The 24,488-nt window shown below is 49.2% G+C and overlaps 1 protein-coding gene and 2 long non-coding RNA genes across 3 annotated transcripts; 2 read left to right on the top strand and 1 right to left on the bottom strand.

The window, feature by feature from the left end:
• Window positions 1-3,235: 3,235 nt before the first annotated feature.
• LOC119812952 lies at window positions 3,236-4,824 on the bottom strand. Its single transcript, XR_005285136.1, has 2 exons — window positions 4,761-4,824; window positions 3,236-4,628 (listed from the first exon to the last, which is right to left on the bottom strand). It is a non-coding gene; the product is annotated as an uncharacterized LOC119812952 (long non-coding RNA).
• Nags (N-acetylglutamate synthase) lies at window positions 4,013-8,007 on the top strand. Its single transcript, XM_038327995.2, has 7 exons — window positions 4,013-4,541; window positions 5,030-5,304; window positions 5,399-5,612; window positions 5,857-6,037; window positions 6,355-6,526; window positions 6,625-6,807; window positions 7,468-8,007. Exons 1-7 carry the CDS (start codon window positions 4,137-4,139, stop codon window positions 7,619-7,621), a joined length of 1,584 nt encoding a protein of 527 aa, XP_038183923.1. The 5' UTR covers window positions 4,013-4,136; the 3' UTR covers window positions 7,622-8,007.
• Window positions 8,008-10,279: 2,272 nt separating this feature from the next.
• LOC119813423 lies at window positions 10,280-15,470 on the top strand. Its single transcript, XR_005285178.1, has 3 exons — window positions 10,280-11,530; window positions 12,273-13,637; window positions 14,005-15,470. It is a non-coding gene; the product is annotated as an uncharacterized LOC119813423 (long non-coding RNA).
• The last annotated feature ends 9,018 nt before the right edge of the window (window positions 15,471-24,488 follow it).

Raw genomic sequence — 24,488 nt, 5'->3', positions numbered from 1 at the left:
CAGGACAGGCTCCAAAGCTACAGAGAAACCCTGTCTCAAAAAAGAAAATATAAATAAATAAATAAATAATAATAATAATAATAAAAAAATACAAAATAAATATTAAAATAAAAAATGTGGAGAGCAACAGAGAAAGACATCAAGCATCAATGTTTAGCTTCCACAAACAAATATAGGCACACACACATGGGCACACACACACACACATGGGCACACACACATGGGCATACATAGACACACATGGGCACACACACATGGGTACACGCACACACACACATGGGCACACACACTCATGGGCACACACACATAGACACACATACATATGCAATAAAATAAAATATAAATAATTTTGTAAAGATAGGAATTAATTTTTGAGCCAGGTTCCCATGTAGGCTGACCTTGAACTCATTATGTAGCTGAGGATGACCTTGTGTTTATGACCCTCTTCTCCTGTTTCTACTTCACGAGTGACCCAAAGCCACCTTGCTGTGAGGAAGCCTAAATCAGACCGCCCAGAGGGAGATAGATGAGACAAAGACACAGAGGCTCAGGCCTCAGCACCCATCCTTGCTAACCACAACAGGAAACGGTAAGGCAGAGCAACCAGAGAGGCCTCACTGACAGAATCCTGTATCCCTCACTGATTGCATCCTGCATCCCTCACGGACTGCACTCTGTATCCCTTGTTGACTGCACCCTGTATCCCTCACTGACTGCATCCTGTATCCCTCACCAACTGCATCCTGTATCCCTCACTGACTGCATCCTGTATCCCTCACCAACTGCACCCTGTATCCCTCACAGACTGCACTCTGTATCCCTTGTTGACTGCACCCTGTATCCCTCACCAACTGCATCCTGTATCCCTCATAACTGCACCCTGTATCCCTCACTGACTGCATCCTGTATCCCTCACCAACTGCACCCTGTATCCCTCACGGACTGCATCTATGAGCACAGCTTCCTTTAAGCCGCTGGATTTGGGGAGAAACGTGATGCAGTGATCTATAAGCGATGAAGAATTATTCAATCCTAAAGAAGTACAAAGCCAGACTTGGGAGGTCGTGCCTTTCATCTCAGCTCTTGGGAGGCAGAAGCAAGAGCATTGCTACCAGTTTGAGCCCATCAGGGAGGTATTGTGAATTCCAGGCCCCACAGGTTAGAGTGGAGGGTGTCAAAGAGCAAAATGAAAGAAAGAAAGAAAAGGAGGGAGGGGATGACACTTGAGACTTCATCTCAAAAACAACCAAAATAAAAGGAAGGGTGTGGAGAAGAAGGGAAGCCTCCACTCTTAGGGCTGAGGATCTGTTGTGGGAAGCATCTGTATGGCTGGAAAGTCGGGTCACCGTTCCCATACATTATGTTCATGTAGAGGCTGGCTTTCCTTAAGCAAGAAGCCATGGGACACCGTGGCCCCAGGTCCATCAGCCTGGTGTTAATCATTCACTAGGGTTTACCTGGGTCCCATTGGCTGCCTGGGGACACAACCCTCTGGGTGGAAGCCCAGGCATTATCTGTCTGTCCCACAGGCTCAGGGCCAATGGGACTGATGCTGGTGACACTGGACCGAACGAATGGGTGGGTGGACACTCAGGAGGCCCCCAGTCCTAGGAGGGAGGCAGCAGCCCTCTCTCCGGGGAGCTCCAGTCTGAGACAAGGATAGCGGGAATAAGATCAGAAGGAAGAGAAGGAAGAAAGGCTTGGAGGGAGGGACCAGAGGATGAGCGCTCAGATGGACTTGGAGGAGAGCCAGTCGGGAGGGGAAACACGTGGAAGGCTGGGGCCTCTGAAGCCAGAGAGAAGTTTTAGGAGGAAAATGATCACAGCTCAAGGGGTAGGTCCCCCTCCTTTGGGGACAGTGAGACGTGCACGTGGCAAGGGGTGCAGCGGCCTGGCTACAGAGGGAAGAGGAAAAGGGCTCTGGAGGGTCTAGTGTGAATTGCGCATGCTTCTGTGTGTGCGCGCGCGCATGCACGGTCCCACACACAAGCCTTCCTTCCCAGCCTTGCAGCACTGCCTGTCTAGCTTTCTAAGTTGGAGAATGGAAACACCAATGAGGAGGACTCAAAGGTCATAGCTCCTCCCATTCCAGATTTCTGGGGCCAGGCACTGTGCGTGGGTGTGCTGAAGGGAGAATTTCCAGGAAGGGGTCGGCACACTCTGGAAATTCTTTCTCATTTGAAGAGAGCCCAAAGCCTCTCACATATTCTACCACATACTCCACCATAGAATGTCCCTCTCCCCGTTCAGCCTCCTGGGAATAGTCAAGGGGCCACTGTCTTCCAGGTGGCCTCTTGGGATCCTGGCCTGGGAACCAAAACCACACTAAGAGCTAGGTGTGGTGACAACACACACCTGCACTCCCCAGCTCAGGATGCTGAGAGGACTTCCAAGCCAGCCTGGTGTACATAGAGCAAGTTGCTCTTTCCAAACAAGCCCAGAGAAAGAGAGACAACAAAAGTCCCAGGGAAGGTATGATGCCCAGTGTCTGCGCTGTGTGACCTTGGCCAAGTCACCTTCCCTTTACAACGTCAGAGTCCCGTTTTCAGTACAACAGGGGACTAGACTGGAGAGAGTGTGTCTGCCGCAGGACAGGCCTAACTGGGGTCACTCGGGGGTGCTCACATAACATGTGAAATCATGTTTCCTGGGACATGTGCACCCCTGCTCCTATCTAGTCTGTGTCCCAAGGTCCTGACGTGCAAATGGGGTGGCAGTCGTACCACCCCTGGAGTCACCATGAAGGTGACAGAGTGGGTTTCACCGAGCCAGGCATTCTGCCTGGGAAGGTGTCACCTGGTACTAAAGTATCGTTAACCGCGTCACAGGCCAGAAGGCCATACTACTTCATCCAGAATGTAATGGGTTTTTGTTCTCACCTTATTCTTAAGCATTTTTTTTTTCTGTTTCTGACACTGGCCTCCAAGTTGCAGTCCTCATACGCATAGATCTTAGCTTGAAACAGCCTAAAGCATTAAAATTAAGAGGGCCACTTGGAGGCTATAATCGTACTCCTTGGGATGGCTCCCAGTGGCTGGAGTTAACAAACCCTGGCTAACCTGATGAGTTCAGACAAGATTTTCATTTTAAGACAAGGTTTAGGCCGGGTGGTGATGGCGCACGCCTTAAATCCCAGCACTGGGGAGGCAGAGGTAGGCAGATATCTCTGAGTTTGAGGCCAGCCTGATCTACAGAGTGAGTTTCAGGATGGACAGAACTACACTTTGAAACCTTGTCTCAAAACACAAAAACAAACAAAAAACAGGGTTTTATTAGCACAGGTTGACCTTGATTGAACTGCCTATGAAGTCAAGGATGACCTTGTCTCTGATCCTCCTCCTGATTCCACTTAGGAAATGTTGGGGTTACAGGTATCTGGCCATCATGCCAAGTTCTGTTTCTTTCGTTTTGGGGGGGGGGTGGATAGGGGATTGCCTTTTTTTTTTCTTTGAGACAGGGTTGTCTCTAGGTTATGTAGACCCCAGGCTGTTCTGAAACTAGCTGTGTAGACCTGGGTGACCTTAGGGTACAGGCCTGCCTCTGCCTCACGAGTCTAGTTTTTCTTTTTTGAGACAAGGCCCTGCTATGGAGGCTAGGTCCACCTGGAACTCGCAGCAATCCTCCTGCCCCAGCCTCCCAGGAACTGAGATCACAAACATGCCTCATCACCTTCCGCTTGACAACAGGACTTTGTTTGCATACCAGAGGCTACAGTGAGAACCAGGACCTGTGTTCAATTTTCCCAGACTCCTCCTTCCAACTCATGTCACCTGCCTGTACGACCCTGCAAATTCGCAAAGACACACCTGGGACACTTGAGCGCTTCCTGGAACCAGTATTGGCAGCAGATTAAAGAGCTCCGCAACTCTAAATCTGACCCTCGTGACCCTTGCTAATGGTACCAGTTTCTTTCCCCCCCCCCTCCCCGCCAGGGGCGGAGAATTCTAGAGGCCCCGCCTGCCGGGCTGTGACTTACCCCGCCCAAATGCACCCAGAAGCCACTTGGGGCCTCCTATTCCGCCCGCCCCTGGTCTGATCCAGCCCAGTTCAGTCGCAAGTTAAGAACCCCCCAGTGCTGTGCGCTCCTGACCGACCAGCACCTGTGGGTGGGGGGGCGAGTGAGTTTGGTTGTCGTCATGGCGACGGCGTGGGTGGCCACAGCCCTGAGGTCGACTGCTGCAGCCAGAAGGCTGCGCAGCCCGGGAGGTCCTGGGGGCTCACGGAGACTGAGCTGTAGCGCGCGGCGGCGCGGGGCGAAGAGCGCCAGCCCAGGACGCCGACTCAGCACTGCCAGGGCTCACGCAGAGGACTCCGAGGGCGCAAAGGGTCGTGTCCAGTCTCCTGCCGTCGAAGAGCCGTCGTGGATACCAATTTCAGTTCCCCTCGAATCCCCTGCGCCTCCCGCCGGCAGATCACTGGTGCAGCGGGACATCCAGGCCTTCCTGAACCAGTGTGGAGCCAGCCCAGGGGAGGCACGCCACTGGCTCACGCAGTTCCAGACCTGCTACCACTCGAGGGACAAGCCCTTTGCCGTCATGGAGGTAAGCCGATCTCGGTGTTCGCCGAGTCACAGCAAGGAGATGAAGGCTGGTCGTCGTTGTCAGTCCCGACATGCCGAGCTGCGAACCCTGAGTGCAAGGGCACAGAGTTAGTGCTGGGTATAGGGGGAAGCCCTGAGGCCGAGGAAACTGCTCCTGGCGCTAGTAGGAGAATTGGGGAACCCAGTCCTTCCTCAGAGATGTCTGAGAAAGGCCCCTCACCACGGACGCAGTTAGGGGTTCAGTAGGCAGAGCTGTCGCATCACCCCTCCCCCCAAGATGTCCCAGAGTCCAAGGCCGCTGGGAGGAGCAGAGGGAGGAACACTAGTGCTAGATAAGGGGGTGGCCAAGACCCAGCGGGCAAAGGGCGGAGCAGTTGGCCAAAAGTGGGGCCTGAAGGCACCTGAGTACTGTCACTGAGGGTCCCAAGGTCCAGTAAGAACCAGCAGCTTAGAGCCAGTTCGTGTCCCTGAACGCCTGCCCCTGTACAGGTGGATGAGGTGGTGTTCCAGTGCCCGCAGGCGGTGTCCAACCTGGCTTTTGCCCTGGCCTTCCTGCAACGCATGGACATGAAACCTCTGGTGGTCCTGGGGCTGCCGGCCCCCACGGCACCTTCGGGCTGTCTTTCCTTCTGGGAAGCTAAGGCACAGCTTGCTCAGAGCTGCAAGGTGCTGGTGGATGAGCTACGGCATAATGCCGCTACTGCTGTGCCCTTTTTCGGTGGTGGGTCAGTGCTGAGCGCTGCGGAGCCGGCCCCCCATGCCAGGTTAGTGTCAACCCAGCCCACCCTGGCATCCTCAGAGTGGGCCGCTCTGCTGGCTCTGCCCCGGTCCCTCTTGAGCACCACATCTGGCCCACAGCTACGGTGGCATCGTCTCGGTGGAGACAGACCTGTTGCAGTGGTGTCTGGAGTCCAACAGCATCCCAATCCTGTGCCCTATTGGGGAGACAGCTGCGCGCCGGTCAGTGCTGCTTGACTCGCTGGAGGTGACCGCGTCCCTGGCCAAGGCCCTGCAACCCACCAAAATCATCTTCCTCAATGATTCAGGAGGCCTGCGGGATATCAGTCAGAAGGTGTGCCCCTCTCCCGAGTCCTCAGAGTGACTCCACGGCAGGTCACAGTGACTCTCAAGTCAATACAGTAGGAAGAGCTAACGAAAGAGGAGGAGAGGAGAGGTTGACCCTTAGTAGCCAGATCTGAGCCTTTCCAGGTAGAGGACTCTGGGAGGAAGTAAAGGTTAAATGGTCAAAGAGAGGTCCATAGGGCAGGGTCTACTATCTGCTGGAGGCTGGGGGCTCATCTTATCCCCTGACTTAGATCCTGAGCAACGTGAACCTGCCCGCCGACCTTGATCTTGTTACCAACGCAGAGTGGCTGAGCGTTAAAGAGCGGCAGCAGATTCGGCTCATCGTGGACGTGCTCAGCCGCCTGCCACACTACTCCTCCGCTGTCATCACTGCCGCCAGCACACTGCTCACAGAGCTCTTTAGTAACAAGGGTGAGGGCTGAGTCCCAAGGGGTGAGCATCCACCAGGCCTGGCAGCCGGCCAGCAGAAGCGGCGACTTTCCCAAACGGGTTGAAAGCTGTGGGGAGAGGCTGTACCAATGGCTTCCCAATGCTGTGGAAACCTGAGAGGGCGTGGGGAGGGGGCGTGGGGAGGGGGCGTGGGGAAGGAGCGTGGGGAGGGGGTAGGGGAGGGGCGGTGAGAGAACCCAGAGTAAGGACCGGAGAAAGGAACTTGAGAAATGGGGAGATGGGCTGAAAGCGCATTTAGCGGTGGACCTGACTCTGGCCCAACTCTCCAATCTCCCCAGGCTGTGGTACCCTGTTTAAGAACGCTGAGCGGACGCTGCGAGTGCGCAGCCTGGACAGCCTTGACCAGGGCCGTCTCGTGAACCTAGTCAACACCAGCTTCGGCAAGAAGCTCCGGGACGATTATCTGGAGTCGCTGCGCCCACGGCTACACTCGATCTATGTCTCTGAGGGGTGAGACTCTGGGCCCCAGAGGGCAGGGCCCAAAGTCCTAAGCAGGGCAGCTTCAGGCCAAGGGAAAGTCCCAGCCTGCCTCTCTCCCGCTGCGCCAGGTACAACGCAGCAGCCATTCTGACAGTGGAGCCTGTACTGGGGGGTACCCCTTATCTGGACAAATTCGTGGTGAGCTCCAGCCGCCAGGGCCAAGGTTCCGGCCAGATGCTGTGGGAGTGCCTTCGGAGGGACCTGCAGACATTGTTCTGGCGCTCACGGGTCACCAACCCCATCAATCCCTGGTAGGCCTTGCCCTCCTCTTCCCAGAGCGCCCCCCTCCCACCAGCCATGCCCCTGGCTTTACCAGCAGCGCAGCTGGACATCCATCCATCCATCCATCCATCCATCCATTCATTCATTCATTCATTCATTTCCTCCACTAGCTTCCCTTCTTCAGGGTAGTCTCCTCTAAGATCAAGGTTACCTAGTGACATTCTTCAATCCCACATTTCTGCTTTCTTTGAAGCAAGTGGCAATGAACCAGGATTCTGATCAATCCCAACCCTTCCAGCTCTCTCAGGCTCAGTTGCCACGCTGGTCACTCTAGGCTCTGTATCTGAGTAACGCCTTGCTCATTCATTCAGCAACTATATCCTCAGCCCTCCTGCTCTGCTCTGTTGGCACTAGAAAGTAACAAAGTACCAGCTCCTTTGCTACAGTAGGCAGTGGGGTGAGCTGGGAAGGCCCTTCCTTCCCCCCTCCCCTCGGACTCTCACCTTCCTAGCTGTGAGATTCTAGCAGTTACCTAACCTGGCAATATCGGCTTCATTAGATGCTCTGGTCGCTGTTCTTAGGATAAAAATAACCGACATCTGGTCCCGGTGGGGTGTCACATAGTAGATATCCTGAAAACATTGAGTGAGCAAACCATTGTCCTAAGAGGCTTCTGCCTCCACACCCAGGTACTTCAAGCATAGTGACGGCAGCTTCTCCAACAAACAGTGGATCTTCTTCTGGTTTGGCTTGGCTGACATCCGGGATTCCTATGAACTGGTCAACCATGCCAAGGGGCTGCCGGACTCTTTCTGCAAGCCAGCTTCTGACCCAGGCAGCTGACCTGCATCATGGGCCCTGTGAATCCTGGAAGAGCCAGGGTGGACCAAAAGACATTCCTTCCGGGGGTGACTCCAGCAGCATAGGGGAGGAAGCTGCAGAGGCACTGGAACAGGACATACACAGAGTGAAGCCGGACAAAGACCCAGCTCCAAAGCCACAACCAGATAGCCTTCGATGTTCAGTCTCGGGAATGGGGCTGGGATCGCCTTCCAGGGCTCTACTTAAGGTAACCATAAGGGCAGGCCAGTTTCTGTGGCCTCTGTGTTGTCTTGAGGCTCCTTCATCTTACACAGCATCTAAGCCTGCCTGATCTGCCACTCATTTTACTTCCTTCGCGTCTTGCAATTCTTCAGGAGACCTTGATTAAAATGCAAATGCTTGTCTGAGTCAGTCACACTTGTCTCAAAAACAAACCAACAAAACTTAAATTACAGTAAGGATTTTGGGGTAGGAGAGATCTTTTCTCGATGTTGGGGATGTCACCTAGGACCTGGGACATTCTAGGCAAGTGGTCTACTACTAAGTTATATCCCCAGTTGATGTTTTAAGATTTTTTTAAAAGATAGTGACCCTCTGGAAACAGGTGCTTGAAGGCCAGGGACCAAAAGATGCCTGGATGGAGCTGGAAGGTACTGAGGGTAAACACTCCCATTGTCTCCTCACTTAGGGATCAGCAGCCCCTAGAGGGGTTCTCCCACTCCTAGGACAGGAAACATTCTCCACAAACCAGTTACCTGTCACTGTGGGGGATACCCCCTGCTCCCCACAGACCATTTCCCATAAAGGCGAAAATTCCAGCTGACAGAAATGACATATTTACCTTTAAGAGCCCAGAGAAATCATAAGAAGGCCTTGACTTAAAAGTCCATACTTAGCCATCGACCGCAGGTCATCTTTATAAAACCAATACTCCTCGGCTGGGCAAGAAGCCAGAGCCCAGAGGGTTTTCACTCAACGCTTTTGAAGATTTCTTTCAAACGATGTGTGTGTGTGTGTGTGTGTGTGTTTTGTGCAGGTACCCACAGAGGCAAGAAGATGTAAGATCTCCTTGAGCTGGAGTTACAGATGGTTGTGAGCCACGTGACATGGATGCTGGAAACCTAACTGATCCTCTGAAGGGGCAGCCAGTGCTGTCTCTGAGGCCTAAACATTTTCTTAAGATTCATTTTTATTATGGGAGCTGGAGAAGTGGCCCAGTGGTTAAGAGCACTGGCTACTCTTCCATAAGACCCAGATTTTATTCCTAGCTTCAACATGGTGGTTCTCAATTGTCTATAACTCCAGTCCCCTAGACTGATGCCCTTTCCTGTCCCCCATGGACACCAGGCCTAAACATAGTGCAAAATGTACATGCAGGCAAAATACCCTTATATATTTAAAAAGTATTTTATTTATGTCTCTGTGTGTTTACACATGTACCTATGAAGGATAAAGTATTAGATCTTTTAGAGCTGGAATTTCAGGCATTTATGAGTCATCTGCAGTCAGTGCTGGGATCTGAACTCTAGGCCTCATGTGAACAGCAAGTGTTCTTAACTACTGAGTCATCGCTCCAGCCCACCCCTTCAGACACACACACACACACACACACACACACACACACACACACGTCTTGAGGCAGTGTAGCCCTTGAGATTCACTTTGTAGCTGATGACCTTGAACTTACCTTCCTGCTTCACTTCCTGAAGTGCTGAGACCACAAGGATGTGCTTCCATCCCGGATTTATTCCCACTGGATGGGAATTGAACCCAGGGACACCAGCTGAGCTGTCTCCAGTCCTTGTTCAACACCTTCTTCAACAACTTTTGATAGACCAGGTGACTTTATGATAACACCACGGCATACCAGGGATGATGACTGGCCCACGGCCCAAGAGCAGCCTGTCTTTCCTTACACATTCTGTGTTCCAAAGACTCGTCTAGGTTTGGAAATTCCGCAGACCTGACCAGTCATCTAACTCCAGCTGGATTTGCTGTGATTTGAGGCAAGCTGCCTACTTTCTCTGAATCTCCCATTTCCTCAAATGTAATATGATATCAGTATGCTTTCTAGCTGCCCTAGCCAAAGATTTCTTCAAAAGAGCTGCCCCCGACAGGCAAAGAAGGAAAGACAGGCTATGAAAGGGATTGGGGAAATCAAAAGCATAAACAAAGCTAGACATAGAGACATACCTGTAACCTCGGCATCCAGGAAGTAGAGGCAGGAGGAACAGGAGCTTGAGACCAGGCTAGGTTACAGAGTGAGATGCTGTCTCAAAAACAAAATTAATGCTGGATGTGGTGACACACACCTCTAATCCTGGCACTCGGGAGGCAGAGGGAGGAGGATCTCGGTGAGTTTGAGGCCAGTTTACAGAGCAAGTTCCAGGGCAGCCAGAGCTACACAGAGAAATCCTGTCTCAACAGTAACAGAGACAGCCTCTCTATGTAGCTCTGGCTGTCCTGGAACTCACTCTATAGACCAGGTTGGCCTCAAACTCAAGAGATCTGCCTGCCTCTACTTCCCAAGTGCTGGGAGTAAAGGTATATACAACCCCTAGAAAGTGTTTTGCTTTGTTTTTTGTTTATTTAAAAAAAAAAAGAGCGGGGGCAGGGGTGGTGGCAGCACCAGGCCTTTAATCCCAGCACTCAGGAGGCAGAGGCAGGTGGATCTCTGTGAGTTCAAGGCCAGCCAGGTCTACAGAGCGAATTCCAGGACAGCCAGGGCTGTTACACAGAGAAACCCTGTTTTGAAAAACAAAACAACACAAACAAACACAAAAAGATAGTTGAAATACGGGAACTCTCAGAACTGGGGGTAGTGGGGGAATCCTAGGAGGATCAGGATGGAGCTTAACCCAAGATGATCTTTCAAGAAACCCCAAATCAATTCCAGTCAATGGTAAAGTGCCCCATGGGGAAAACAAAAGCCAAGGCAAAACGTCTGTATAAAATGTTTATTTTCGGAGGACCATGTGGTCTGGTGTTTAGGAGGGTGCTCCATCTACCCAACCAAGGAGCTGAGAGCGGATGAAGCAGCAGGCAGCCTGGTGGGTCTGCTCCACCCTGCACATCCCAGAGCACACCAGGGCCAGCTCTGAACTCCACAATGGGAGTCAGAGAGCTGGGATTGCTTCTGCCCCAGCAAACCCCCAAAGGGCCCATGTGACTTCTGTAGCACCAGTCACTCTGCCCCTTTGCAGGGCTCCTTCTACATGTGTGAAGACACACACACACCTAGTCTGAAAAGCACTGTTTAGTTTAGCTGCATCTGCCAGGTTCCAGAAGGAATTTTCACATTTGCTTACTTCCAGATCTTCCTCTGTCCCCCACTGCTAGTACCTGCACCCCAGCTCTGCCTTACTCCTTTCTCAGGGACTCCTCCCTCCCGGGACACATGGGGGAGGGGCAGTTGACCTCAGCTCTTCCCTAAAACAGGTAAGAAGGAAACAACCCTATGAGGCATTAGCATGAGGGGTTCCATCTTCCCAAGGTCTGAGCCACAAACTTGGGGAAGAAACCTTAACTAATAAAAAATAAAAAATAAAAGGTTAAAAAAAAAAAAACAAGAGGCATAAATAAGCAGCAACTGGGCCAGCAAGGAGGAAGGTAAAGTGGCCCTCAGTGGCCCCCTGTGCCCAAATCAGCCTCTCCCTGTGGAAGTCAGCCATCAGTAGCCAAGATGACAGCAGCCCCGAAGATGCCCACACTCTCGCCAAGTAGCTTCATCTGGTTCCAGAACTCGACACGCCGCGTGTTGTGCCAATAGGAGACATTGCCATCAATGAGCAGCATGACCGGGGGCAACAACACAGCCAGAATCTGGGCAGCCAGAGTCACATAGTAACCTGACAGGAAAGCCAGGGCCAGGACCCCATAAAGCACGAAGAACATCTGGACCATCAGCTCCCCTCCTGGAAGATGGTTCAGGTATGCCAGCCGGTCTTCCTTGCTGTGCTGCAGCGAGTAGGCCTAGAGACATGGCACCTTTAGAGACTGTGCAGCAGGTGAGGGCCCCCCTGAGGTGGTACCCACAAGTCGGCTCCTGTAAAGTGAGCCTCGAAGTCCCCTCTCAGGATGGGGACCCTCTGAAAGTATGGCCTGTCTCCCCCTCTGACTATAGGACCCCAGCAGGTAAGGCTGAGCTCTGCGCCCCTGGGAGCTTCTGAAAGAAGGAAGTATGACTCCCACTTTTGAATAGACACACCATGGAAGCCCACATAGAACTCCGCCTGTGGAATATGATTCCTGGTTCCTATGATGAGGTCAAGTGCTTGAGGCCTATCTGTGTCATCTCCACTGGCCTTCCCAGGCACCAGGAAGGACTATCTGACTACCTACGAGCCCCCATCAGCTCTAGGTGGCAGAGCTGCACCACACCTCTCTGTCCCCTCTCTCTGTCCTCTGGAGGCGAAGGCACTCAGAAAATGACACCATTTATCAGATTCTCAGGATTGAGACTGAATGATCAATTCAACTCCTTATCTAGCTGGTGAAAATAATGTGGGAAGGAGGGACCCTCAGCCAGGCATAAGGTATTTGGAGGGCCCTTGAGAACCAGAAGCTGTCAGGGGCAATCTCTAGGAGCCACCAGAAATTACCTGCAAGGCCTTGTTTTACCAAGTGCCAGGATTCTGCCGGGCTTAAGCTTACGTTTCACTCCCCCACACAGGTGCCTCCAATCGACAGAGCCCCAACCTACCACACAAATGAGGTAGATGCCCAGGAACACCTGGCCAGTGGACTGCAGAGAACGGCTTCGGGGTTTCCGTCGGTATAGCTCCCCAGCCCCACTGGCCAGCACCAGAAAGCCACCAATGATGGCAACAGTGCGTGAGTACATACGGACCTAAGGTCAGGAAAAAAAGGGGCCCCAGTCAACTGCAATCATTACATTTCTCTCGGTTGTCAAGAACACATAACTGCTCCCTTCCAGTCATCCCGTTCTATCTGATAAACCCTCTTACCTATTCCAAGTGTAGTGGACAGGTACTGCAGAGAGAAATTCTCTTTACAAGGCAGAAACTGAGGGCTGAGAGGAGATAAGAAAACTGTCCAGGGTCCTACAGAAAGTAAGTGGCAGAACCCAGATGCCACATGTTGTCACCTCCTCCACCCCTAGTCTCCACCCCAGGGTTCTTGTCTCTATGTAGTATAAACTCTATACCAACTAAAACAAGAATAGCTAGCCCAGGCAGTGGTTGCGCACACCTTTAATCCCAGCACTCGGGAGACAGAGGCAGACAGATCTCTGTGTGTGAGTTCAAGGCCAGACTGGTCGACAGAGCAGGCGCCAGAACAGCCAAGGCTACTCAGAGAAACCCTGTCTTAAAAACAGATGAACAAAACAGGCCCACTGTCCCATGCAAAGCAGCCAACACATCTGCCTCCCCTACTGGACTAACAATCCAGTCCTTGAAGGCAGTGGCTCCACACCACCTTCTTCAGGCTGTCAGTGGCCAGTACTGCTTCTGCATTTGCAGCCAAAAATATCTGCACTAATATTAATTACATAGCATAAAACCTGATGAGTAGGCTAGGTATTCTCTAAAGTCTCTTTTGCTTTATGAGTCTGGGATTAATAAAGTAGTGGTTTAAAGAATTCTGGGAAACAGGTAACTCTGGGTTACAGGTCCCACCAGTAAATTATGGCATGATTTCAGAGAGGTCCATTTCTCATCTCGGGATGTCCATTGTCACACTCTACAAGGGAGATCTGTGAGGTCTCTATGTGTCTGCCATGTCTGTGCTCTGTAATAACAGCTACAAACCTAATGCCTCAGACTTCAGGTTTGGGAGGACCACATGTGCCCACCAAGTGCCCCAGGACTCTGCAGCTCCTTCCCCATAGCTAAATCTCTTCTAGAATTTATGTGCTCACCTTTAGCCAGTCCCCGTAATGGACATAGCCCCCGATGTAAGCGGCATAGGTGCTGATGGCCAGCTGGAGCGCCGCACCCAACGCAAACCAGCGCCGCTTCACTCCGAAGGACATGAAGCTAGCACACAACACAGCTGCTCCCATGTCGAAATACAGGTAAGGCACTGGAATGTCGGGCTTCCTGTGAACCGAAAGCAGGCGAAAGTAGGGAGCAATGAGGACAGAATGAATGGTAAATGTTTAAGTTCCCGCAAGCTTCGGGGCCCCCCAGAAACTGGTGACCCTCCTCACTGCTGCGGCTATATTACATTGCAGTTGGAAATAAAGCCCTGGTTATGTTGTGGGACCAGAACATTTCCCAACCTATCTGAGTACCAATTCCACCCAGTCCAAATGTCCCAATTTCTGGGCCCCAACTTCCCCCAACATCACCGCACCCCAGTTCCTGGGACAGGCCGTACCGCCCCCCACCGCATTCGACGGCTTCGTGGGCGCGCTCACCGGCGCGCCTCGGCCCTTTCAGCATACAACATGAGCTGGCTGAAGCAACCCCAAAAGGGGCAGCGCGTGAGCAGCACCGAACCCAGCTGCATGATCAGCTGCAGCATCCAGCGTCTCGAGCCAATCTTCGAAGCCATCTTGGGAAAGGGCAGTCCGCTGCGGCCTCACCCGGGTCTGGGAGACTAGGACGGAGGCTAATACAAGTAACTTCCGGTCCCTTACTGTTTTTCTCTTCGTCGGGAAACATAGCTCTTTCTCTCTAGTTCCGGATGAAAAATGTGTTCTAAAAGAAGGCGTTCAACCTTTCCGAACTCTGCCTATGGGAGAGACCTCAGAGCTCCTCTTTGCACTTTCAAAATGGGGTATTAGCAAAGAACATAGATAGGGTCAGAACACCAATAGTTCTGGATCGCAGCTTGGAAGCAAACAAGACTAAATGTAGCCAGACCCGGACACTAACCTGAAACCAATCCTGCGTCATCTAAACTGAGGCTCATTTGTGAAATGGGAATAATGACATTTTACCTCACTGTTGCTGAAGTTAAACTTAACAAAGGTAGTCCTAGCACATAAAAAAGGTATGATAAAAGGGTCCAATATATCAACACAGGACTCAGAGAGAATTCTTTGGCTTTAGCTGCAGTTTTAAAGAAAGGACTCTTTATGTCTTTGTCTCCTGAGAGAAGAGGGAAGCCTATACATTCACAACATCTTAATCAGTCCATTTTTTTCCAACTGCAATATTCCCGCTCTAGCCCTAACAGCCATCAGCTTAACTTCAGCATCCTTCAAGCGACCTCTACCTCCCCATTACATAGTCTCCAAACATCCTTTGGTAGGAGGCTGAGGGCTGATTTTATTGTTCACATGATTTCCTATGTAGATCAGGAGATCCTCCTATCTGTCATCCTCCTGCCTGCATTTCAAGGGATAGAGATTGCAAACATGCCTCCCCAGGTCTGACAGTCGCTTTCCTTTTTAATCACTTCAGCAGAGGCAATTACGATTGACATCTCTCTTATCAATAAACACACACGATTATGAATTCCAGAGTGCAATGATTGTAAGCATGTAGTTTACACACACACACGATTATGAATTCCAGAGTGCAATGATTATAAGCACACGATTATGAATTCCAGAGTGCAATGATTATAAGCATGTAGTTTACACACACACACGATTATGAATTCCAGAGTGCAATGATTGTAAGCATGTAGTTTCTGTTTATTTATGTCTCAGGCCCAAACATACACTCAGGAACTATGTACTACACGGAGAGATAAATGAACATATGTCTTGTAGTTCGCAGTCAGTGCTCATCAGACACCAATGAAAGCAGCAGAAGTTCTGGGCAGTGCATAGTTGCCACCACAAAGCTGCCCCCATCTGTGTTTTGAGACACACATGCCACACACCCTGTAAGACTAATTCACCCTCTAATATTGAACTTAAAACCCTGTAAGCACTCTAGTGCCAATGGTTATTTATCTGGGATCTGATTTCTTTCCTTTTTTTTAAAAGAATATTTATTTATTATGTATACAATACTCTTCTGCAGGCCAGAAGAGGGCACCAGACCCCATTACAGATGGTTGTGAGCCACCATGTGGTTGCTGGGAATTGAACTCAGGACCTTTGGAAGAGCAGGCAATGCTCTTAACCTCTGAGCCATCTCTCCAGCCCCTTGGGATCTGATTTCAATTCCCTGGAAGGAACTCATATCCAAACAGCATTTTTGACCATAAGGATAAAAATCTTTCAATTATCTGGTGAGTGAAAGATGGACAAAAAAGGCTTTTCTCTCTCTTTTTTTTTTTCTTCCTTTAAGTCGGGATTTTACTATGTAGCGTGGCCGGCCTGGTACTTGCTATGAAGACCAGGCTGGCTTCAAACTCCTAGAAATCTTCCTCTGCCTCCTGGGTGCTAGAATTAAAGTTACCATGGCCATCTCACACTACTTCTTCTCCTCTATTTATTTGTTTATAGACTTTTTGAGACAGAATTTCTCCGTGTAACAGTCCTAGTTGTCCTGGAACTCACTAATAAAGTTACTGCCCAGGATGACCTCAAACTCACAGAATCCACCTGCCTCTGCCTCTCGAGTCCTGGGAATGAATGAATACACACACACACACACACACACACACACACACACACACACACACACACACGGAATGAGGAAAGCAAAAAAAAATGGGATTCTGTGGATACAAATCAGGCATGGATAATAAGAAAGGGCAATGAAAAAGGTACAGGTTAAGGTTACTTTGTGCACCTCTACCCCAGTGGCAGTCATGACTTGCTTTCCTCACCATAACACAAGCCCACAGAACAGAACCACTTTCCAAGTCTCTTCAGCCACTATAGATGGTTGTGAGCCACCATGTGGGTGCTGAGGATTGAACTCAGGACCTCTGGAAGAGCAGCCAGTGCTCTTAACCACTGGGCTCTCTCTCCAGTCCCCTTTTTAGTTTTTCAAGACAGGGGTTCTCTTTGTAAACCTAGCCATTCTGGGATTTGCTCTATTGATCAGGTTGGCCTCAAACTCAAGAGATTCACCTGCCTTTTAACCAGTACGCTGGGATTAAAAGTGTACACCACCACTGCCCAGATGGATTTTTTTTTTTTGAGACAGGGTCTCACTGTGTAACTTGGCTTACCTGGAACTCAATATGCAAACCAAGCTGACATTAAACTCATAGAGTTCCACCTGCCTCTCCCTCACAAATGCTGGAGTTAAAGGCATTCACTTGATCAAACCTGGCAGAAATGGGATTATGGTCACAGAATAATTCTAGAAGCCCACCGGTCCTGCCTCCACAGGCAGAGGCCCGCTTTCCCATCTTAACCCCAGCAATCAATTTCATCAGAGTTCCTGTGTAGTTTCAATGGGAATGACCACCAGAGACTCCTGTTTGAATGCTTGGTCCATAGTGTGGTACTATTCGGTGTGGCTTTGCTGGAGGAAGTGTGACACTGTAGGTGCGGGTTTAGAGGTCTCCGATGCTCAAGCAATGCCTAGTATCACTTTCACTTGTTGCCTGCAGATGAAAATATGGAATTCTCAGCTCCTTCACCACCACGTCCCACCATGACAAAACAGACCAAACCCCTACAGCTGCAAAGCAGCCCCAACTAAACGCTTTCCTTTTTAAGAGTTGCCATGGTCATGGTGTTACCTCACAGCAATAAAACCCTAGCTACGGCAGGCCCCTTCAGCAGAAGTCATCATGTGTGAGGGGCAAGCCTGGTATCCAGGAAGCTTTCTCTGATATGCATTCCACTCTGCCTTCTTCTTCTATAGACTAACGCCTAGTCTTTAGGGTTGGGGCAGGTGTTAGCATAGTGCCAGGTCAGGGAAGGGGCTAGATGGACAGCAGGTGTCCTGACAATGAGCTCGGCCATCGGCCCACCTCCTTCTAGCCCTGTCCTGACAGACAGATGAGCCCCACAGACATCTAAGGAATTTTCTTTTTCTTCCCACATCTCCCTTAAACTTCCACTCACCTTACCAGAGGCTCCTTAGCGCTTCCCTGGTCCCACCAAGCCCCTGGAAAAACTTGCATTTGGCCATGACCGCAGTAGTAGTCACAGAGGTCAGTAAGATGCCTATGATGGCCAGCAGTGGTTGTTTTATCCAGCAGAGCCATGCCCTCAAGAGCCATACAGGTCCAGTGCACGTCAAGTTGCCTGGGCCAGGTAAGTGCAAGCTTCAAGTGACTTCATCTCAAGTGACTCAGCTTCCCAAAGGCCCACCGTAGATAATATAGAAAAGCTGACTTGTAGAAGCCATGTGTCTGCCACATTACATTCAAGGTGCTATAACCAGCTAACCACAATAGAAAAGCTATTGCCCACGAGGCCACAAAGGCCTTCCTTGGCATCCAGTGTGCTGTTGTTGCTCCCAGCCAGAGAGAGGACTTTTCAGTCCTGAAGTGATGGCTAGGGTAGTTCCTGCTGCAGTGGGTTCCAAGAACTGGTATAGGTGGAAGAGGCCTGAGCCTGCTGCTGCCCAATTCAGGCAGCTGGTTGTGGCACAGGCCAAGCTGTCTCGGGCTCCCCCAGTGCTATTAGGTGCAAAGGTTCAAGGTGGTGAACAGGTTGTGGAAAAGGTCTGGAGAGAGAACTCAGAGCAGCTGAAAAGTCTGAATGCAGGTGGGCCAGTCGGTTGTGGAGAGGTCCAGCAGCTCCAGGAAGTGCAGGTCCTCCAGCACTTCATTAGCCAGATTCCAGAGGACTCTGTGAAAAAGCAGCAGCACCCAGTTCCCTGGGGCAGTGGAGATGCCAAGTGGTAAATGGCTGAAGTTACTGTGACTCGGCTCCAGGAACCAGATTCACAATGAGCAGATTAGGGAGGTGGAGCAGGTGGAAGCTCCCATAGTCCGCTAGACTGCTGTCACATTGCACAGAAAGGCTAATCCCACCAGTATGGTATGGTATGGTAGTCACTGTGAGCAAAGAGCAGCTGCACCTGACCCATCCTTGTTCATTGAGAGATCCATCTGAAGATGGCATTGGGGAACAGAAGATGCGGAGACCCTCACGTTTCAATTCCTCCTGGATAAGTGTGGTAATGTCAGGGAAGAAAAGCAACCATCTAAAGACCCCTCACCATTTTCTGGGTCTCCAACATGGGCTCAATATTACCCATGTGCCATCCTCAATAGTTTTTACTTACCCAGATTGCTGGCAAGATTCATTTTAAGCTTGGCATAGTGACTCATACCTACAATCCCACCACTTAGGAGCTTGAGGCAAAAGAATCTCCATGAGTTTAAGGTCAGTCTAGGCTACAGAGAGTGGCTCTTTCACAAAACAAGAGCTGGAGATGTAGCTTAGTTGGTAGAGTGACTGTCTATCAGGCACAAGCCGAGTTCAAACCCAATACTACATAAATTGAACATGACGGTGTAAGCCTGTAACCCCAACCCTTGAGAGGTAGAAGCGGGAGCTCAGAAGGTCAAGATTATTTTGCTATATGTGTGGAGTTCAAGGCCAGCTGAGCTACAGGATACCCTCCCTGCCTTTCGAAAATCAATCTCAGAGTCTGGTGGTGCACACCTTTAATCCTAGCACTTGGGAGACAGAGGCAGGTGGATCTCTGTGAGCTCAATGCCAGCCTGGTTACAGAGCATGTTCCAGAACATCCAGGGCTGTTACAACAAAACAAAGGCCAAAGGTGGACATGGTGATTCACAGCTGTTTCCCACTACTAGGGAGGCTGAAGCGCAGGGTTATCCTGAGTTTGAGGATAGCAGGTACAAATGAGTTCCAGGCTGGACAAGGCTATAATGTAAGAGATGATCTTAAAAAACAAAACAAACAAACAAACAAAAAAAAACAAGAGGCTGGAGAGATGGCTCAGAGGTTAGGAGCAACTGGCTACTCTTCCAGAGGTACTGAGTTCAATTCCCAGCAACTACATGGTGGCTCACAGCCATCTGTAATGAGATCTGGTGCCCTCTTCTGGCCTGCAGGCATACATGCAGAACACTGGATGCAGAATAAACAACAACAACAACAACAAAACAACAAAGGCTGGATGTGGTGGCATTCTTCTAATTCCAGCACTAGTGAGACAGAGACAGAGGCAGGAGGACATCTGTGAGTCTGAGACTAGCCAAGCCTACATGAAGAGATACACACACACACAATCTCCAAACTGCTCATAAACGTCGACTGTAAGGTGCAGGCAAATGCACAGCACACCACTGACTCAGTAATGGACTCTGTGTCTAGGGAAGGAGGGCGGCTGGTAAGTTCTACAATCAAGTAGGCTGCATCCTCAGAAATGACTCTAAAAAATGGATCTGTATGGCAAAAGATACAGTAAGTCTTAGTATTTTTGAGGCGACAAGTGAAAAAATACTTTGCTTCTTAATGTTGCTGTATAAGCCACCATGTAAGGCTTCGTTAAGAGTTTAGTTTAGCCGGGCGGTGGTGGCGCACGCCTTTAATCCCAGCACTCGGGAGGCAGAGGCAGGCGGATCTCTGTGAGTTCGAGACCAGCCTGGTCTACAAGAGCTAGTTCCAGGACAGGCTCCAGAGCCACAGAGAAACCCTGTCTCGAAAAATAAAAAAAAAAAAAAAAAAAAAAAAAAAAAAAAAAAAAGAGTTTAGTTTATAACACACTCAGCAGCCTACATATTCCTTCATCTGTAAGGCACTTTATTATTGATCAGTACATGAAACTCCCAAAGTTTAGGCAGCACTCGGGGTTGATTTCAACTTTCATATTCTCTCTGGTTTTGCTTTGTAGCTCTTGCTGTCCTGAAACTCATTCTATAGACCTGACAAGTCTCACACTCCTCTAATGCTGGGATTAAAGGTTGTGCCTCCACCACCTGGTTGATTTCAAGTTTCTTTGGGGCGGGGACACACTGATGCCAGTGACCTTGAGCAGATTTGAGAAGGTGCACCTATCATGTAACTGTAGCCACGCTTCAGGTAACCAATTCCTACACTTGCTCCTGCCTCCGTCCTACCCTCACTCCATCCAACTAGCTTTCTGCATTACACATCACCATCCTAGGTACACAGATGAAATGGAGAGTGATCCCTATATATTTTTTCTTTAAAAACAAGATCTCACAATGTAGCCCTGGCTGGCCTCAGACTCAGATATCCTCCTGCCTCTACCTCCCTAGTGCTGGAATTATAGAAGTGTACTGCCACAGTATCCTCAATGCCATTTCTTCCTTACCAAGGAAGACAATGGACTAGTTGTGTACAAATGAAATGCCAGTATGTGGTAAGGAAACCATTTTTTTTTTTAAAGTGCTGTGTGCATGGACATGCATGCCCAGCACTGTGAGTCAGAGGACAGCTTCATGGAGCTGTTTCTCTTTCCACCTTTGCATGAGTTCCAGGGCTCAAACTTCGGGATGTTAGATTTGCATGCAACAAGCACTTTATCTGCAGAGCCATTTTGCCAACCCCAAGAAGATTTTGAAACATGTATTCTTAGCTTCAACAGTATTAGGGAGAGGATTGGTCAGATGACTAAGCTCTTGCCACTAAGCCTGACAACCTGAATTTGATCCTTGGTACACACTTGTTCCCTAACCTCCACATTTACTCAATGGCAGGTTCACAACTACAACCACAACTTTTTTTTTTTTTTTTTTTTTTTTTTTTGGTTTTTCGAGACAGGGTTTCTCTGTGGCTTTGGAGCCTGTCCTGGAACTAGCTCTTGTAGACCAGGCTGGTCTCAAACTCACAGATTCGTCTGCCTCTGCCTCTCGAGTGCTGGGATTAAAGGCGTGCGCCACCACCGTCCGGCCACAAGTATAACTTTTAACAGATTATTCTAAAGTGTTATGGAGCAGTCAGCAATATGGCTCAGAACATCACCCAATGACCTGAGTTCTAGTCTCAAGATCCACGTTATGAAGAGAACCAATTCTTTTTGTTGTTAGTTTTTGTTTTTTCCAGACAAGGTTTCTCTGTGTAATTCTGGAGCCTGTCCTGGCAATTCACTCTGTAGACCAGGCTGGCCTCAATCTCACAAAGATCAGCCTGCCTCTGCCTCCCAGGTGCTGGGATTAAAGATGTGTGCGAACACACCCGGCTGAGAACCAATTCTTGCAAACTGTCCTCTAATCTCCATATTTGCCACCACACACAGAGAAGCAAGCAGTGTACATCAGCACACATTCACAGGCACATACACAAAATAAAAACAAGATTTTAAGTGTCAATGAGGGACTGGCAAGATGGCTACGTGGTTAAGGACACTTGCTCCCTTCTCTTTCAAGGTCTAAGTTGGTTCTCAGCACCCAGAGAGTGGCTCACCAACACTTGTGATTCCCCTCCAGCTCCAGGGAATCTTGCACCATCTTCAGACCTCATTGGGCAGAAACTGAGCACTCTCAAAAATCTTAAAATTTAAAGCATCAAGGTGTGATCTATATGATGGTTCAGTGGTTAAGAGCATTGCCTGCTCTTCCAAAGGTCCTGAGTTCAATTCCCAGCAACCACATGGTGGCTCACAACCATCTGTAATGAGGTCTGGTGCCCTCTTCTGGCCTGCAGACATATACACAGACAGAATATTGTATACATAATAAATAAATATTTAAAAAAATTTAAAGCATCAAGAAGTCTTTGTCTTCGATCACTGGTTCCAAAAGTGGTACCACTGAACTAAGAGTCAATGTTGGAGCAAGTTCCCAAACATTAACCAATCAGACACCTGGAGTCAAACAGCATAGATTTAGTATCAACCCCCATAGTATGGCTGTCCCAGCACTAAATAGCAATGACACCAACATGTGTGCAATGGGAGACAATGAGATACTGGTGCCAAGGTCCATGTGGGGAGGAAAGAAATGTCCCAAGGCCAAGGAGACATGATGAAGCCGCCTGTACACACTTCATCAAAGATCACACTCTTGGATAGGTCAGCATCTTTTCAACCTACAAGGCAACTACTCTTCCATCTCCTCTGCAGTCCTTCCCAAACCTGGCAAATAAGCAGTGCAAAGGATGTCAGTTTGGAGCTTCATAGTCCCTTAGGGGCCCATGACCCTAACAAGATTTTGGGATGCTGCAGGTCTGCCATCACAGGCTGTCAGGGCACTGCACACAAGCACTGACCTGGACAAAAAACAAGTATTTTCAGCTAATAACCAAATTCTCTGCACAGGGCCTTCATAAAGAACTCCATGACTGAGGGCAGGCATCAACTGCCAACGCATCATTTAGTAGCCTCACTTCAAATGCCCTTCACAGAGTAGGACAGGTTACCAGTTACGAGTGCTCGCTTCAAAAAGGCGGAGTCAGGCAGAGGCCATGTAGCTACTGAAGGAGAAAGATGCCAGAAACTTACTGGCAAGCCACAGCCTTGTGGGTGATACAAAGATTGAAAGAAATGGGTTAATTGAAGATATAAGAGCTAGCTAGGAATACACATAAACCATTAGCCAAACAGTGTTTTAATCAATATAGGTTTTGTAATTATTTGGGTCTGAGCAGCCAGGAAACGAAAGTGCAGTCTCCGTTTACAGGTACACCCTTCTTTTCCACTACCCTCCCATTGTTTTTGTACTAGGGTCTCACCATAAATCCCAGGCTGGCCCTGAACTCAAGATCTGTCTCAGCCTGTCAAGTGTTGGGTTAGGGGTAGATCACGATACTAGATTCTGAATGGAAGTCATTTAAACATTCCAGGACTATTTATATGAGGAACCTCTTCTATGCGTCTTGACACTTAAATACCCTACTAACTCTTTATGCCAATTCTAGATGGGTATTTTCCATGTTCAAAATTGGGAAAACAGTTCTGGGCAGATGATAGGTCTCTCCAATTAAAAAGGAACAAAAGGCTAGGCAGTGGTGAGGCACACCTTTAATCCCAACACTTGAGGCAGAAGCAGGCGGATCTCAGGGAGTCCGAGGCCAGTCCTATCTACAGAGTTCCAGGACGGCCAGAACTAAAGAGTGAAACCCTGTTTTGAAAAACTAAAACTTTAAAAAAAAAAAAAAAAAAAAAGAAACAAAAGAGAAAAGAGTAAGGACATGAACTCAACTGCGACAAGGTTTTTTCTCTAAGGTCTACAATTCTGTGTAAATTAAATCAAAGGTTGTTCTTTGAATTTGGCCATCAGCAAGTGATGAATGGGTTTTCTTTTCAGCTGCTCTATCAAGCCACTTATAATGAATGACTGATCTATGAATACTACACACACACCTACACACACACACACACAAACTCTGGGTTCCTCCCCTTTTAAAACGTGTGTGTGCTCATGGGCGTGCATACCACAGAATGCATATGGAGGCCAGAAGACAACTTTATGGAGTCAGTCTCCTCCCCTTTTTCTGTGGGTTCTGGGAATCCAACCTGGCTCACCAGGCTTGTGCACCAAGGGCCCTTACCTGTTGAGCCACCTCCCCAGTCTGGACTTTCCTATAGCACACTGTACTTGCACTGTACTTCTGCAGGTGTTCTCAGTGGTAAGAGTGGGTAAAGAGAAAAACAGGCCATCTAAAGAGAGGCTGAACTCAGCAGGCATACTCTTCTACATTTCAGACTCTTCATTTGGGGGCACTAAAGTACGCACAAACATGAGTGATGGTTAAAAAAATTTGGGTTTTATTGTTTTTGCTAAACAATACTAAAAAAAATGTTTTTTTTTCCATTTTGAAGGCAGGGCTTGAATTATTTAATTTTGATCCATTTATTTAATTAAAAAAAAGGGAAAAGAGATCATGGCCAAAAAAAAAATTAGCCCCACCTTACCCCCAAAGCTCTAGCCAGTCACATGAGCATCACCCATGTCCCACTCAGTGCCTGATATTCAGGTGGTAGCACTCTGCCCCATGAGACTACCCTGGAGGTGCAGGGGCATCAAGTACCAGTTTTGGCTCTCAGCAGGTTAGTCAAACCAGGCAAACTGGTGAGCTAAAGTCCAGAAATTCTTTCAAGGTTTTCTGCTCATTGGCTAAGCACATACAAACTGTCATTAGCTTGTAAGATTTCAGGGGGTAGGAGGGGGCCGA

Source organism: Arvicola amphibius, chromosome 4 (genome assembly GCF_903992535.2).
Source record: "Arvicola amphibius chromosome 4, mArvAmp1.2, whole genome shotgun sequence".
NCBI classification, from domain to species: domain Eukaryota; kingdom Metazoa; phylum Chordata; class Mammalia; order Rodentia; family Cricetidae; genus Arvicola; species Arvicola amphibius.
This window is presented reverse-complemented; position numbering and strand designations above follow the sequence as displayed.

Excerpts from the sequence above, each read along its gene's own strand:
- Nags (XM_038327995.2), top strand. The coding sequence starts at position 4,137 with ATGGCGACGGCGTGGGTGGCCACAGCCCTGAGGTCGACTGCTGCAGCC. Across the intron at positions 6,038-6,354 it reads AGAGCTCTTTAGTAACAAGG|GCTGTGGTACCCTGTTTAAG; the intron begins GTGAGGGCTGAG and ends CAATCTCCCCAG. Across the intron at positions 6,808-7,467 it reads ACCAACCCCATCAATCCCTG|GTACTTCAAGCATAGTGACG; the intron begins GTAGGCCTTGCC and ends CTCCACACCCAG.